Source organism: Phalacrocorax aristotelis, chromosome 12 (assembly GCF_949628215.1).
Source record: "Phalacrocorax aristotelis chromosome 12, bGulAri2.1, whole genome shotgun sequence".
NCBI classification, from domain to species: Eukaryota; Metazoa; Chordata; class Aves; order Suliformes; family Phalacrocoracidae; genus Phalacrocorax; species Phalacrocorax aristotelis.
In genome coordinates, this window is record NC_134287.1 from 4,807,242 (window position 1) to 4,824,196 (window position 16,955).

General features: G+C 40.5%; 1 protein-coding gene across 3 annotated transcripts in view; it reads right to left on the reverse strand.

The window, feature by feature from the left end:
- Nucleotides 1-608: 608 nt before the first annotated feature.
- The window catches only part of PLCE1 (phospholipase C epsilon 1), a 142,557-nt gene continuing 126,210 nt past the window's right edge, over nucleotides 609-16,955 (reverse strand). For 2 of the 3 annotated variants that reach the window (XM_075108115.1, XM_075108113.1), the window contains 11 exons: nucleotides 16,027-16,158; nucleotides 14,569-14,859; nucleotides 13,589-13,752; nucleotides 12,322-12,583; nucleotides 11,286-11,404; nucleotides 9,989-10,117; nucleotides 9,035-9,244; nucleotides 7,114-7,275; nucleotides 6,733-6,951; nucleotides 5,784-6,000; nucleotides 3,076-4,745 (listed from right to left, as the gene is read on the reverse strand). In XM_075108115.1, coding sequence (XP_074964216.1) covers nucleotides 5,821-6,000; nucleotides 6,733-6,951; nucleotides 7,114-7,275; nucleotides 9,035-9,244; nucleotides 9,989-10,117; nucleotides 11,286-11,404; nucleotides 12,322-12,583; nucleotides 13,589-13,752; nucleotides 14,569-14,859; nucleotides 16,027-16,158 — 1,868 coding nt within the window. In that variant the 3' untranslated portion in view covers nucleotides 3,076-4,745; nucleotides 5,784-5,820. Of the gene's footprint in view, nucleotides 4,746-5,783; nucleotides 6,001-6,732; nucleotides 6,952-7,113; nucleotides 7,276-9,034; nucleotides 9,245-9,988; nucleotides 10,118-11,285; nucleotides 11,405-12,321; nucleotides 12,584-13,588; nucleotides 13,753-14,568; nucleotides 14,860-16,026; nucleotides 16,159-16,955 lie in introns of all 3 variants that reach the window. The other variant, XM_075108114.1, reaches the window with a different exon arrangement.

The following is a 16,955-nucleotide window of genomic DNA, read 5'->3' on the forward strand; positions in this document are numbered from 1 at the left end:
CTGTGCAAACAGTAAGTAAAATATATGAAACAACCTCAAAGTGAGTATTGGCTTTATGTGAGTTCCATTCTACAGGGGCGTGTGGCGGGCTGTCCCTGGCTGGCAGCTGGTACATTTTGTCTTGTTTACTCTATGATGTGATAATGATGCATGTTGTAAGTTTTGCAAAGCTTCTGGTCAAGGTGCTTACCCTCCTTACAATAATCAGAAAATATTTTCTTTAGGGTATTTAGTCCTTTATCCTGATTTATGGTTCTTAGATAGTTTTGTAAGTAATTTATTTTTATTTTAATACGTTTTATAGTATTAGACTGGTTCACCAAATTGCAAGTAGTTAAACATAAATTCACAAACATTTTCGGAATAGACACCTATCTATTAATGGATTAGAAAATACATGTTTTACTATGTAGATTACAAAGCTGCCTGCATAATGCTGATGGCAAGACATGTGCTTCTGTCTGTTTAGGTTGCCATTCCCATAGCTTTTGAGTAGTTCTTTTTAGTTGTTAAGTGGCGACAAATATGGATGTGATTTAAATTCCGAAAATTCCAGGGGGGCCATTTGCCAGTACTTTGTCAGCTCAGGAAGGCAAAAGCAAAGAGTCAACATCTTAAACCATTTATTACGTTTACAACATATACAAATACAAGTTTATTCTTCAAGTCAGCAGAGAGAAAATAGTCCAGGTGGAAAAGTCACTTCTAAAATTGTTCATTTTATATAGTTTCCAAATGATCTAAAGACTGGCACATAGTGATGTTGTGTTGTCAGAATACTTTGACATGCTTGAAGAGGCAGAGGAAGACACTGTACAACTCAGTCATTCTGAAATATCCTATACGTGTATTGGAGCGAAATCTCTTTACTGCTCTTGATTGTTGTGTTTAATTTGCTGACTCTGCCAAATCTCTATTGCTATTGAAGTTACAAAATATTTATCAGAAACAGGAAAGACTCCACCATTGCTACATTTAGTGGGCTACCCTAAAAATAAACTGAGTTTTATAGTGGACTACTAACAGCCAGTGGTTAAAAACCAACAGGTCTCTTTCAGAAGATGCAGAATCAACCTTTCACTGAAACATAAAGCTACCAGCAAGTTCTTCTTTTTTAAAGGCAAACTATGAATTTAAGAGAACGTGTTCTTGAAACATTTATATAGTTCCATGTTAAAGTCTTTAATTCTTGAAAGCACGTGATTTCTGGAAGCAGATGGCTTTCTAAAGATGGCTGTTGATACCTCATCTAGTAATATTTGTAGCAAAAAAAAAAAAAAAAAAGTGATTCAGTTTTAAAAATTAAAACTGACATAGGATTTTTTGTTCTCCTAACTGCTAAACTTGGGATTAGTAAGACAGAAACAGGAAACCCTTCAGGCGGTAGGAAGTCCCTCCTGGCGTGCCCCAGTGCCTGCAAACTGCGTATGCTGCAACGCAGCCAGCATCCGTGGCTGCCCAGCTGTTGTCCCATATACTCACGCCACTGCAGGCAGCACGTGCTATGCAAGGAAAATATAATAAATTCGTAGAAAAGTGATTTGAAAAATAGTATAGAATAAAATACTCCTGTATTTTTGCCAATAGGCAGCAGAGCGTGAGCTTTCCGCCTGTAAACTGTTCCGCGTGAGGCCTGCCACCACTCGGCGACTGCGTGGTTCTGGAAGGTGTTGATTATTTACATTCCTTTCTTTCAAACTTTATCCTGGAAGCTGCTTCCTGTAAATAGTGTGTAATGTAAAAATGAATGTCTTTTCCTAATTGATGTCCATGCCCAGCCAAAAGCACAAAGTTATTATGTCAGTCTTGTCATAGGAATGTGTGGACAGGTATTCCTGCAGAAAGAAAACCTGTGGCTAAGCAGAATAAACTTTCCTATTAGAGTAATAACGCAGCGCAAGAAACCTGTCTAACTGGGCTTTCACGCGAGTTAACACACACAGACACAGAGACACACACTCACTCTGCCCCGTTTAATGCATCAAGTGGGGCTGTAGCGTCATTATTGGGCTATTTGGAACCAACACAAATGGAAGGCTACTGTACTCCTTTCCAACCTCACCCCAAAAGGTACCACATGGCACCCATAAAAATTTACTCTGACCCTTACCAATACCTAAACTTGAAAAATTAAGTGATACATATACATCAGTGAGACGCCTGGTATGGTGTTATGTCTACATGCTTACAAAGTTGAGGCATTTTTAACAGAAAGCCAAATATTTTGCTGTTCTCTTTCACACTGATTAACAGCAGCCAACGCTTTAGGCCCCGATTGTTGGGGAAGATACTTATGTTAATAAACGAGTCCCACGGCTAGAAAATTATTGTGTTAGTAGAAATAGCACAAAAGTAATTTTTAAATTGCCACTAGGCTGCAGGTTGGTGTTGGCCCTGCGTTGCACAGTGTGACACGGCTACTGTCGTCCCTTTGTTTCCCAAGGTTTTTTTTGCTTTTTAAATCTCTGTGACAGAAGGCCAGTAGGGGATGACAACATGGGTGTAATAACTAACCTTCTATGGTGACTCTAATGCATTAGCAAGTGTATCTTCCAGACTGCTGTGGTACTGGTGATGTTAAGAATTTTATTTTCAGTGCTGTTGAATATAACAAAAAAAAAAAAAAAGGCACCGAATAGGTAAGGGCAGCCTCTCTGGGAAGGTAAGTACTGTTTCTAAAAATGTCATAAGAACATCAAAAGAAAAAAGTCTTCGTGATAGGAAACTGCTGCTGCATTAGAATAACAGAGAGACTGAAATTAAAATAAATAAAAAAAAGTTGCATTAGTTGACTTGTGCAATAGCTTGCTGTAAGTATTTCCCAGTAATTCCAAAGCAAACCACACAGTCACGCTGTGTGTAAGGTGTCACGTCTAACCCATTACTCGGGTGCGGGGTAGGAGCGCGCGTACCGCCTCCTTCCGGGGCCGCCCGGCCGAGCTGGGGGTGCGTGGGTTTTGAAGTGGCTTGTGATTGCTGAACTGCAAAATGCCGTTTTGCTGCATCAGTTGATGACAAGCGGTGGGCCGTGCATGGTCTCGGCGAGGATACGCCACAGGGAAATTTGACTTTTTTGTGTGTGTGTGTGTGTGTCTCTGGTTATGTTCCCTGGAAGCTGGACATTACCTCAAGAGGGCACTTTTTTGCTTTGGTAATGGCTAGTTTATAGGAATTTTCTGTAGTGTATCGTGAAAGACTTCATAGCTTCTGGTGACAGAACGCAGGTTCTGTCTGCTTGTTTGTAAGCCAGGTAATGACTTTGCTTTCTTTTATTTCATTTTCTGATTATTGGGTGGGGTGGGGTGTTGGTTGTCATGGGACTACTGCCTGCAACGTCTTTCCCTTTCACCCTTGCACTATCATCAAAAGCAAACCTCATTTTAGTTACAGGGCTGTTTTTACCCTTGCCTGATGCAGCTTCTCTCTTGGAAGCAGCGGCATTTTGTGCTCGAGTGCTGAAGTTGATGTGGAATAACTGAGTGCTTGAATCACTCGCAAATTTAATGGATTTCTTGATTTAGTCACACCAGGTAACTGAAATGCTTTGTTCAGGGCTTGGCCCCAGGGAGACAAAAGGCGTGCAGAGCCATTTATTCACCACAGATACACTTCATGTGGGAAAGCAGAGGGATGACTCATTGCACCAGTTGTTTCATTTGTGCCCCTGTAAATTGGTACGGCTTGTTTTAACTAATGAAGCACGCCAATAACTCCCACAGAGAAAAAAGGAGCGAACCAAAACTAACTTAAATCAAAAGATGAATTCGGCAAACACAAAACTTTAGAACAGTGTTTCTGTGTAAACAAAAACGTCAGGAGTTAGAGAGTAAGAGTTCTTCATACTCTCTGGGTCTAGCAGACAAGTAAAAAGACATTTCCTGACTGCATGGAAAAATGTTATTTTGAATTCAAAATTTTGAAATGTTTATTACATTTATCAATGTAATAATGTAATAATATTTTGAGTTTGGTCAGGTTTAGGTATTAAACATTTTGTGCTGACAAGAAACAACCAGAGAGGTTCAAACTATTTTTTCATCTAAATCCACAGAGAGGTAAAAATTCTGCATTTTCTAAGTAGTATTATCCGATAAATATATTGTACAATGGCATGTACTTTGGAACATGATAATAAATATTCTTTTTAAACACAGGCCTGGAAAACTAGAATTTACAAGAAGAAAATGTTCCTTGTCAAAGTATCACTACCAGTTAGGTCTAGTTAGCTATTGTACATTATTTTGTTAAAGTAGATAAAACATAAATAATTCAAGCGTTTTGTGTATATTCACCAAAGTTAAACAGATACGCGAAGGAAGTTACAGTATATTTAAATCTCTTTACAATCACTTAACACAGTGTTCAACAGAAATCTTCAGGTAAAAGTGCATTATTTTAATATAATACACGTAAAAGAACACTCTGGTTCTCTGCCTTCAGCTTCCCTAGAGGCAACTAGCTAAAATTATCTTGTGTTTAAAAAGGGGAGGGCGACGACACGTGATTGCCTACAACATACAGTCCAAGGAAACCTCTTCGTCCGCCTATCGAGAATCTGCAGGTGTGAAGATACGGGAAGAGGAGAATCTTTGCTAGCTGACAGGCATCCTTCCAATCTACAACATCCCACCTGGGATTCCCACATCCTGGATGTTAATCCAGCAGCATTGCCCGGATTACGCACCTGCAGCACAGGGCACACAATTGCTGACCAGTTCAGACTGCAGCAGGTTCCTTCAAAGGCGCTGCAGAAGGATGCAGTGATGTAAATTCCAGTTTTCAAAAAAGGAAAGAACAAATGCAGAAGAGGAGGGAACATGGCTGGGCTCGTTCCTGCTTTTCTTGAGTTCAGATTGTTTTGATGATTTAGGGTTTTATAGTAGCCTAGAGATAAATTTGTACCTTCATATTTGAAATATTTTGCAAATGAAAATATTACTTAAATTCTGTTAATGTAATGATTTAGCAGTAGGGTGACAGTGTACATCAAATAATGCGTTAATAATTAGGTGTATGTGGAAAGAAAACCATAATATGAAATTGGCCCTATGCGAGATGGGATAATCAACACTGAGAAAGATTTATTCTTCGTTTACGAAGAGCTGTAACTGCCCAGGTGGTACCTCAGCGCTACAGTTGCCCTACGCAAACACCTGGTGAGTGCGCCTCGGTGCACAAGTTACACATACTGTCTTCATATATGTGGGACGGTCTGACCTTGGGACTTCATTTGTTGTTTTCGATCAAGCAAGATGGAAGAAATTGGATACAGAAAGGGTAGTAAAAATGTTCAAACATTTCTGACAAAATTTCCACAGAGAGAAATTAACACTATAAACTTGTTTTATCTATAAAGCAGATGGTCAATTCTGATGATTATATTATATGCCTGTAATAGAGAATACCAAAAGCTCTACTGGCTACTTCTGTTTGCTTTGGCCCAGAGCAAGAGTAACAGGACATCGTTATTTAAGCACAGTTAGTTGAGTAAAATGCATACTATAAAATCAACCAGGATGCAACGTTTTGGTTTTGTTTTTTAAATGGGCAAAGGAAGTGGCTCCAGGCGTCACACCATGCTGCTCCACTGTGCAAATGCCATAATAAATAACTGGAGACCTTACTGATCTTACTGTGTCCGTGCGCTCCAACGTCTAAGGCTGTTATGGCTCCTTCTGTCAGTCCCTCGTACCTCACTATGGCTTAACCAACTACAACTTGGAGAAAAAAATACTCTAAACCGGGTGTTAAACGATTGCTCAGTGTTAGAATGACTATCGTACCTGAACAGACCATACTGTAGGTAGGCAGTGATGGGTATTATTCCACAACGTCACTAAAAGTCAAACTGCACGCAGCCCTCTCATCCTTGCCCTGCAGGCTGTCCGGCAAGACCTGCAGCGGTGGCGCTAGGAACCCCCGGTACTGCTTACTTGACTTGGTTAACTTCTTGAGTTCACTGGTAAAGGAAATGCCTTTTCTTTTGTCATCTCGTGCTGCCTGTAAAATAAGTCCGAACGCAGAAGTGCTTTAACAGGCTGTTTGTTAGCTGTGGCATATGGAAGTAACGCATTTCTAAGCAGGCCTCCCTTTCGAAATGCAGTGTGGCTGTGCCAAGCACGGTCTTCTGATTGTGCTGAATAAATTAACTGGAAGTTATGTATTGTCAAAGATACATTTAGCCAATTTGATATAAACTTGTATAAAAATCTGTGCTTATGACACAGTTACTTTAAAGCAACACCTGCTGTGGATTGGTGGCATCTGCTGGAAAGGAGTCTGCGGCGCCTTCCCCCATCAGGCCATTTTCCAAGGCCTGAGATAAAGCAACAGAACAACTTTTTCACTGGGAAGGCATAAAGGGGAGTTCGTGCCAGTAGCTTTTAAGTTCTGCCCATTCAAATAGTCCTGCTTTACTATGATGGGGAGCGGGGCACGCACGGCCAGAAGAGTCTGAAAAACGGCAAGCTGGTAGCAAAATATAAAGGTTGTCTTTATCTGGTGGGATTTGCAGGCTGTGAGAGACATCCTGCAAACGTGCTGGATGTAACTGATGCAATTTTGCAAAGAAGAAGGTAAGGGAGGTGCGGAGAAAAGAAGAACCTGTTTTTTGCTGTCGTCCCGCCTCCCCACACAGCCTCATGCCAGCCATGGCCCCTCCCGCTGAAAATATGTTCCCATCGAGCTGATACACCAGCTGTAACAGCAGCTGCAAAGTATTTAATCTCTTACCTGAACCTGTTCTTTGAGTTTGAGGATAAATTTTCCTGCTCCCTTCCACTTGCTTTGGGCCTGAAACACACACTCTTGATCAGAGAGAATCCTCTGAGATGGTTTAGATGCTGAGGACTTCTTGTTTGCTGGCTCTTTCGTCACCTCTTCCAACAGCACGTAATCACTTGGATTTGGATTGCTCAAAATGCTGTAGGAGTATTTGGCTTTGCAGAGAGTCTGTTTAAAAATGGAAAAAAAAATACAAAAATAGGATTCCCTCGGATTCAGGTTACTAAACTGATGCCTTAGCTAGTGCTGCGGCCAAACCCCACCTTATCTTGTGTGAAACCAACCTCCGCCCTCCACGTTAAGGGCCTACGAAACGGAAACGTGGCTCACCTGCTGTATGACATCCTGAGCTGTGCTGAAGCGGGGAGCTTTGATGACGGTGCGTGGCTGCTCTGGGGAGACATCATGTACCTGAACAAAGAAACTGTCATCCTCAGAGCTGATGGCTGCATCTTCCTTTGCTTCTTGAAAGACATTTCTCTCGTTTAAATTCTGTAGAAAAAAAAGCAGAGCCAAATTCGTTTACTTGAGAGAGGTAGCTCATAGCTGGTGGTCACAAAAGGTTTTTATCATGTGAAATTGGAGGCTGGGCCGGTGCCTCAGCTCCAGCTCATTAAAGGCAAGTCTGCCTTACGAGAGTTTTGACAAGCCACTACTGCTAATAATAAATACCAGTGTCTGAAATACCTTTCATAGCAGGCAAGGAAAGGCGGCAGATGTGTAGCAGCACATTACGCAAAAATGCTCACTTAACTTGCATATGCATGCAAATTATGTTTCGCCAGCATTAAGATGGGAGATGGTGGAAAGCGGCCTTTTCGCTCCCTGTCCCTGCACTAAAGCTGAAAGACTGTAGAGAGCAAGAAGCCTGGGCGAACATTTTCCTGTGGAACAAGAGGAAGGCTGCTTCTCCCTCCTTGTTCAGGCTCTACGACTACTGCAGCTTGTCGACAGAATTACTCCCGGCACCTTCTCTCAGGTAACGCATTTCTCTCCAAGCCCTTGGCTTCGTAAGCTGTAAACATGGGCTGCGTCCCACACCCTGCAAGTGGACCCACTCCTCATTTTTCCATGCTAATTTGCACCTTCATTCCTAGCTCCAAGAGCTGAGGTTGCTTATCTGCAGAAAGGCTCAAAATTACGGATAATGCTTTGAGGTACTAGCATCACAGGAAAAAAAATACAGCATAATTTTCACATACACTAAGATTTTAACCCACGTTTTCTGAAAGAATGGGGTTTGGCAGTGACTCATTTCTGGTCGCATACGCTTACAAAGTAAGTGTTGCAGCCAACTGAATGAAGTAGGCTACTATTTCCACAAGCAAATTTCTACCTGGTAATTTTTGCTCCAAATATTAGAAAGAAAGGAAAATGAAATATTGATTTGTGTAATACAGTGGTGGTTTGGCAAATTGAATCTTTATGAAAAAGTTGTGTCAAAATAATCAGTTAAATACATTTTTTTCATTTTAAAGGATCTCTGTCATTTGTGTATGTAAAACCTGTGTATATAAACATGTGTACATATATTACTATGTTTGGGCTAAGCAAGCACACATGCCGAGCTGGCCAAAGGAAGTGCCTCTGAAAATAAGATCATTGTCTTTCTCCTGCTTCTTTGTTTCCCTCTCACAAGCATTTTTTCAAGCTGTGGATGTTTTTTCTCATAGTTTGAACTGAAGTAGTCACTCCATCTTCCTCCTTTAAATTTAAAGAAATCACCAATTTCATTATTTTATGCTATCGTTGGTAATTTAATCAGCCTTTGAGGTTTTTCGAGTTCTTTAATATTAAAATCCTTTCTGATTTTTCTGAACAAAGAAAGTTGCTGACATCTAAACTGACTGATAACTGTACACTGGAGTTCCGTTATCTATGATCCTTTGGTATTAACTTAGTATCCTTCTGTCTTTATATTAATTTCCTATCATGTTAAAAATCTAGATTTACATGAAATTAAAACTACCAGTCAAAACAGTAAGCTAGTGGCATTGAACTGTAAGCGATCATGCTTAAACACCAAACCCACATAGCTGATTCTAGAGCTGAGCGACGGCAAGTTAATGTCGCACAGGCGTATAAAGTCTAGTTGGGTTCGCGCAAGAGTTATGTTCATTTTCAAATGATGTACACAGAGCTGACATTACTCACCAAGCAGTGAAACAAATACTGCACCCTTTTGTTTCCTGGTCCTAACAGCTATTCTTAGCTACCTTTGTAAATAACAATTTATCTAAAACAGACTTACTTCCTCTCGGCTTTTAAAGATAATCCTTCCAACATATCCTTCTTCTGGGAACCAACTGTTCAAAAGCTGCACTAGCCCTTCCTCAGGACCAATCACTCTCTGGAATGGTGGTTTTCGGCATTCACTCTTTTCTTTAGATATAAAACTTTTCTCTTCCATCAGAAAATAGTCTGCAGCACATGACTCGGTGCCTTTTGTGGTAGCCAAGATCTAAGACAGACCACAATAAACACACAGCAATTAGAATGCTAAATATAAACACTGCATAATTAGTAGTTATAAATGAGAATGAATAAAGAAGCTTTAAGAGTCAATAACTATTCTGATAGAGTAGGCAAGATTTCTGATGTGCTATTTATTATTCAGACATTTTACTCCAGGGTAATGTACTGTTCTCTTTAGCCTAGCCAAGCAGTTCAACTATTCCAGACAAGGCAGTACTATTTAAGCTTATTTCTGTCCTGTTTGGCTGGCCAGACAATTTATTCATAATCCCAGGACAGTACGGTCTTTTCCCACTGCTGGAACAACAATCCCTGTTGAGTTACTGGTTTTTCTACTCATGAACTTAGCCCTCTAACTTTTACTCCGTATTCATCTGGTGCTCAAGTTCAAAGAACTGCGCAGAAATGTTTGCCCTTGTTGTAAGGACAGCCCGTCGGTCACAGGGATTGTTTTCTCATCTGCATATGCCAAAATATCGAACTACTAATGGGGAATATGTTCTAAGATTATAAATCCATTCTCTGAAGCCAAGATTGGGAAAATGTCACTGGTGATAGTCTGTGATTGCAGTGCAATTAATTCCACAGCAATACGTTTCTAAAGCACCTCCTTGCTGTGATGAATGAATTACGACGAGCCTGCGCATGAGAGATGCCGGGAGATCGATGTCCAGAATTACATTAGTGTGGATTCTTGTAATTAAGAGCCTGCAGTTAGCGGGCAGCTTACCTGATGGAGAAGCTGTGCGGCCGTGGTCCCCCCACCTACGTTAAAAACAGTGAAAGGTTCCGGGCCTGGAATTCCATGAATCGTCACTTTGTAAGTCGCAGGGGCTTTCCTTTCCCCCACGCTAAACAACTGTTCAGGCAACATTTGACAGGTTACTGAATGTTTTTACACAGGCATGTTATTTTTAGGGTTCTTAAAAGAAACTGTACACACAGGTTGTAGGGGCCTTGACAGAGCAAAGCTATCTGGCTAAGGCATGTCTCTTGCGCTGCAGATCAAGGCGTTAAAACCTCCTCCAACAAACCAACCCCCCTGTAAGACCCCACCCCCCCCACCTTGAAGATGAAGAGAAAGAAGAAAAAGAAGTTTTCCAGTGGGACTACATAAACTGCCACTGAACAAAGGGTAGACCTCCATTGCTCACTGTCTGCATTCTAGCTGAGCTCAGACTATTTGGATCCAGCGTATGAATTACTGGATGAAAACCTATAGCTTTGTTTCACCCTTCAAACCATTTGTTCTTCCTTTCTGCCTTAGCAAGTCATCAAGGTATGTTTTGGGCATATATTCACAGTAAGATAACATCTGCCACATATCTGCTGCACACCAGTAGCTCAGGAGGCTTTAGCCAACACTTTAGGAGCCAGCAAAATTATAATATATTATAATATACATGCCTGAAGTTACTAAAACACAAGTAACCCAGGTAAACTAATATTAAGGGCTATTTTAAAAAAATACTTCACATCCATCCATCCATCCATATGTATTGTCATATATATGTACATCTGCATGTGTACGTATACATATTTGTACATAAAAGCATATAGATGCGCACACACACATATGTAAATATGTATTTATGCAAATACAGACTCCATCTTTTCCTATAACAGAATTCAATTTTACTCTCATTATTCCAAAGCCGTTGGCAATTTGCATCTTTCTTTTTTTGTCCCAAATGCATTGCTTATGATTCGTGCATAAAGGAATGCATTTGGCAGCTCTGAACCTACTGCTCAGCTGCACTCCTTCTCCAGCATGGGATTGCTCGCACGTTAGCTAAATACACCAAAAGTCAGACTCTGAAAAGATTCAGCCTCCAACAGTTTCAGCCAGGTGGGAGAACCTGACTTCCACCAAAGGCCAAAAGAATTAGGCATCGAGTTACTCCTGAAAAGTGTGCAGGTTTAGGGGCTAACATCTTTGAACAGCCTCGTTCAAGAAGTCTTCAGGCCACAGTAGTCATTAAGACAAGAATACATGGCATTCACACACTAAAAAAAAATTAAATTACCATGGATGCAGGCAGAGTGTTTCCAGAGGGAATTTCTTCCATTCTCCGACTGTTTATGAACAAACTAGAGATTTCTAATGCTTCATTGTGCAGGTTATGGAGCTGGACGTGTCTATAGCCTGAAGAGAAAAAACCCTTCTGTAAGTACTTTGCTACATCCCAGGACACAAGTCTCACAAATGGAAAAGTCAATTTACTATATTTAGAGCTACAATTTGCCACACTTACAGGATTTACAGCACTGTAATAACACCGCATTAACGCTCTTTCTCGTACAACAGTGTAACCCAAATGCTACGACCTGCTGAGTGGCTCATATAACTGCCTACCTTTGTTTTGCTGTAATATTCAATATATTAATAAATGAAATAGCTAACTATTAGAATATAAATGAAACGAGGACAAATTCTCACTGGGAAAATGCATATCTATGGCCAGATCTCCTCATATGTTGGGTGGTATTACAGTGGCATGAAGTTAATGTTGAAGTATTTTTACTGTTCTGCTGAGGAGCTGCTGGCAGTATGGTAACTCCCTCTCCCAGCTATCACAGAATTAATGATGCTTCCTCATCCCTCTCTCACCTTTTTTCACCCTTCCTTCACCTCCCCTCCAGCCACGGCTGGAAGAAGGGCAATTGCCCTCTGCCCAGTGATCACCGGTACAGCAGTTTCTTGGGCAAAGGACAAGGCAGGGAGTGAAACCACTCCACGCTTCCTGAGGGAGCAACAAGCCTCAGGGTGAACACAACCTCACAGCCACAGCTCAGGATCGGAGCAACTGCGTACAAGATGCCCCAGTCTCTGCAACAGCACAAGATCAGACTTTTTAGAAGCCACTGGGGCAGCCTCCTGTTCCCAGGGAGTCGATCAGACCAGCATCATACTGCCAGGACAAAGTATGCTGTCTGATACTCGCTCCCTGTCTCCTCTAGAAAAATGCAACCAGATGATTAAAGATATCCCTCCGGCAGGATTCAGTCCAGGAATCTGCTGGACCGTTTTGGTGTAGGGTGTCGCTACAAACTATACCGTACCTCTTTTTAGAGCTTTTAGGGGAACGATTCTCTGAGCTGTTACAGCTGAGCTGTTATTTTCAACAACTGCGAACCGAAGAAAGACCAAATCTTCGAAGTGAACCCGGAAAAGGAACTGTTCATTCCACATGGGGTTGAGAGTGTTGCGATGAATGGGCTTTGTCCGGAAATGGCAGCCGTCCAGAGGCATCCCCAGCACGTCGATTTCAATGCACGGACTGCCCGTGCTATTGCTGGGGCAGACGTTCTGTCCGGACACGATCTGAAGCCGAGGAGTACACAAAGAAACCAATTAGTGGAGTAATTCTTTTACTGTCATGATCCTGAGCTAAATATTGTTTATCACACTCCGAAGCACAGTTTGTTAACATGCTGATTTAATTCCAACACTCCCCTACTTTTGTAATTGCCAGGGCAGTAATTTCAGAAGCAGAGCTGCTTCAGCCCGCCCCGTGCCATTGCTATGGTGTCTTTCCTCTGAAAAAAATACACTGTACATCATAGGCATAACCATTCGAGGCATCTGAAAGGTAATCCAGAAAGAATGTACCAGTAACGTAGTCAAAAAGGATCATATTTTCTTCTCCATTACCCTGGGGTGATGGCACTGACCTCCGGCTTGCCTGGCTTACTCAACACAAGAATTAGGTGTGCAATTACCGTAGCTGGGAGGATTTTGATTCTTATGAATCTCATTTTTATGAAACATTTCCTGGAAGGGACTAGCTTCTTAGAATACATTCCTTTGGGCCATAAATCCATGAAAGACAGATCTTATTATATAACTTTAAAAATACTTTTCTTTTTATTATATATATTATAGATATTTATATAAATATATTGTCTATCATAGATAAAATTATAAACAAAATATTTTTAATATTCAGTATGGCTTTTCATAACAGCTTTTTGTGTAGCTTCTCAAGTGTTCACAACTGTGTGAAACACCCAGGCACAGGTATCATTTTACACAGTTGTGTAGTCCCAGGGAAAATGCTTTCAGGACTGTGTTTCAACAAATATTGTAAAGGAAACAGTGAAAGTAACTATGGATACAAACCAGCCAATAAAATAAAATAAAGACAATTATTTGCTTCTTCCCTCTCCAATTCCTTTCAGTTATGCTGACCTTCAGCAGTACAAGCAACAATTAAAGGTTCAATCTTTTCATACAGAAGCATGACTGTAATGCTGGCTAAGGACTACAGTTCAACGTTATCTACTTCTACCTGCTTCGCTGTAGGAAATTCCCTTTTAATGTACTTACTGTTAAAGAATATATAGCTGGCTCCTTACTATCGAGGTCTCTTTCTAACGGACAAAACTGCTGGTACATGGAACAATTTTTATCCCACAAAACGGGAGGTTTCAAAACATATCCACAGCCCCCATTAGCCTCAAACATCGCTGCATTAAGTTGCAGAGGAAGATCTGTGAAAGTAAGGCAGGCACAACTGACAAAGAGCAATGGTACAATGGAAAAACTGTAACAGTGAAGACAAAGACATGTTTTAAGTACCTTTTCTTTTTAATTTTAGTTGTGCACTATCAATTTGTTCTTGGTTTTCAGAGAGCACTGTAATTTATCCATCCAATCTAGCCAATATTTAATTCTACAAAACTGTAAGAACAGTTAATTCGTTTCTATCCACTTCTGTTGTCTTTATGCAACTGTAGGGCTTGTCTACACCTATCCTCTGAGAAGTTTCTAGGTATTTGCCCTGAACTGCAGGATGAAAAAGCATTGACTGTGAAGCATTGTAGATGACCTAATGACAAGACCCCATTGACAAGGTGAAGGAACACAAGATAGGGTAGAAAACAGCCCCAAACCGTTTTGATCAACATTAAACCAGCATCCAAGGCAGCACTTATAAGTAAAAAATATAGCTCAGTACCTTTTTGTACCTGAAATTATCAGAAAGGGATAACAGCTACTTGAACTGGGGACAAAAAACAACCTTCAGCAATAAATGTAAAATAAAAATAACAATAAAAATGGAAGGTGTTGCTGTCCAGGCACGTCTGTGCTATCAGGTCTGCTGCACTGGCATAAAGCTCCTGAACTCTGGGATTGCTGCTCTCAAGGACCAGATCGTCATGGTACGAACCTGCTGGTGCTGGGGTGCACAGACAGGCACGTCCCATCATGAGAGCAGGTAAAAGCAAACGTCAAACACTGATGCACAGTTTAAGGACTTATTTCATATTTAAAATGTATTAAAATATGCATTCATGTACTCTTACCATCTGTTTGGTAGTTAAGGGCCACAAGCTGTATGCCATGGAGCCAGAAGATCAGCGGATGGGGATTTGAGGAGTCAATGCGTGTGGCAGCAGGGTAGGTCCTCAGGAGCTGGCAGGTGGTGTGCTGGATCAGCTTCTGGGAGTACCGCCTGCACAGCCGCTTGGCAGCGTTCTCGTTCAGGGAGGAGATATGATAGCACTTGGGCGTCCTTATGATAGCACTGAGAGACGCTGGAGAGTTGTAAGGAGAGCAAGGATCTTCCCAGGTCTGCCGCATCACATCAAAAGGGCCTGGAAAATAAACAGTACCTTCAGGTTACAGCTGCAGATCCAGAGGCTCCAAGAATTCAATGTTTTCTTTGTTTTCAATGAAGTATGTGTGCATATTTCGGTTATGGTAGAAAAAGGTGATCCTGGAAAATGACACTACTCGGTATAAGTGTCACATTCCTTCTTATACAGTAAGAACAATCCATGAAAGAAAACATAATGTTTAAGTATTGAAATGATACTGTGATTAGATGTGCTAATAACCATTTTCATAACTAAACACTTAACTGGCATTTGCCTGAATAAAATAATGGAATAAAACTCAATTCTTCTCAGTTATACACTTTACATAAGGATGAAAGGCAAGATTTTCCATCTGCGAGGTCTCCAAACAGGCACTCCTAGTGCTGTAAGAGTTAGGGGACAAAGCCAGCAAAATACTTCCGTCCTCTAGAATTAGGTGCTAAATGTCTTCATTTTTAGGACACTGGCCTCTAGAAGGGAATTTAACCTGTCTGCTGCAGCTGTGCCCTTGGGCTGAAAAAAATGTAATGTTCCTTGAGCCAGAAAACGAGTACAAGAAAGGGCACAACTCTGTACTTTCTGTTCATGGCATTCACCTGAAAGGCACGGGAGCTGGGTTTCATCCCGGCTCCAGAACCTCTTCTGTACTTTGTATTTCTTTACATCTGTTCATATGCAGGAATACAATTGCCAAGTTCACAGACTGGAGTCGAAATACCTCCAGTGTGGAACATGGGAGTTTGCACAATTACACGTTTGGACTTGGCTGAATTTTAGGGCAAGTAAGTCCTACTTCAGACACTAAAAATAATTTTCTGGATCCAGCCCAACAGTTCTGCGTTGCATTTGTACTTTGAAAATATTCATTCATACCTTTTAAAATACAAACTTTTAAGATACCTCACTTAATATGTATGTTAGTTTGAATAGTTTATGAATTAGGGTCTTCATATTTCTGACTGAGTAATCCTGTTTTAACATTCCACACTCAACCCTTCAGATATAATAGTGTTACTGTAATAGCTGCTGCGCTAATGAAAAACCATTCCAAAGTTCAACATCTTACGCATTGTAAAGTATTTGATCTTTAACAACTTGGTCTGGTACATGTGTTGGATTACAGAGTCATTCCACGTGACTGGTGAAAGAAGATGCTAACTTTACCTTTTCCAGATGCTTTGGCAAGAGTAGCTGACTCCCCAGGGCTCAGCCTGCCAGGATTGTTGCCAAAAATGGACTTCCTGCTTTTTCTTTCTTTTCCTCTGCTAGAGCCAGATGGGTTTAGAGTTGACAAGCCTGTTCCCATAAATGTAAAATAAATGAGCCAAAAAACATGACCAAGAGGGCATGACATTTTCCATCATATTTAACATTATTTTTGAAGGCATGAATACTCCTGTTGTATAGTACGCAGGGCAAGCAGTGTATTTTTCTCCATAATTTAATTTTAACATCTTTACATACACACATGCCTTTATATAGATATATTATGTATGTTGATATATAAAATGTATATAAAAACTTATATGCAGCAGTAGACATACAGTTCTCTCTCTGTGATATAACTTTTCTTCATTTTACTTTTTCGCTTGAGGAAGCTAGTGGCTGTGTCTCAAACTACCAAATGGTCCTAATTAATACTAAAAAATTCTGTAGTAACAGTCCCAATGTATTCATCCTTAGAATAATTAAAAATAAAAATCCTTTCTACAGAAGCAAGAAATCTGCACAGTAGTGTATGTAATGGAATTCATCTAGGATAGGGTACCTACATTATTAAATAAATGCAAAAATATGATTTAAAGATATAACGTAAAGGAAAAAGCTCAAATGCTGTTGGTTAAACAGTTTAACCTCAGGATGTTTTCAGAGTTATCTTCATCTGTTTAGTATTTTTTATTTCAATGATGGGAAGTATGGTAGGTGTGCAAAATCCATTAAGCATTTAATGGCCAATATGTACTAGAAGTGGGGCTGGAAAGCTCTAGTATAGCTATTATTCAAACATATGCATTCCAGCAAAATAATCATTAAAATCATGATCCAAATCCTAGTTAAATAAACAAACCTAATCCCCCCTAAAGTCAGTTTCT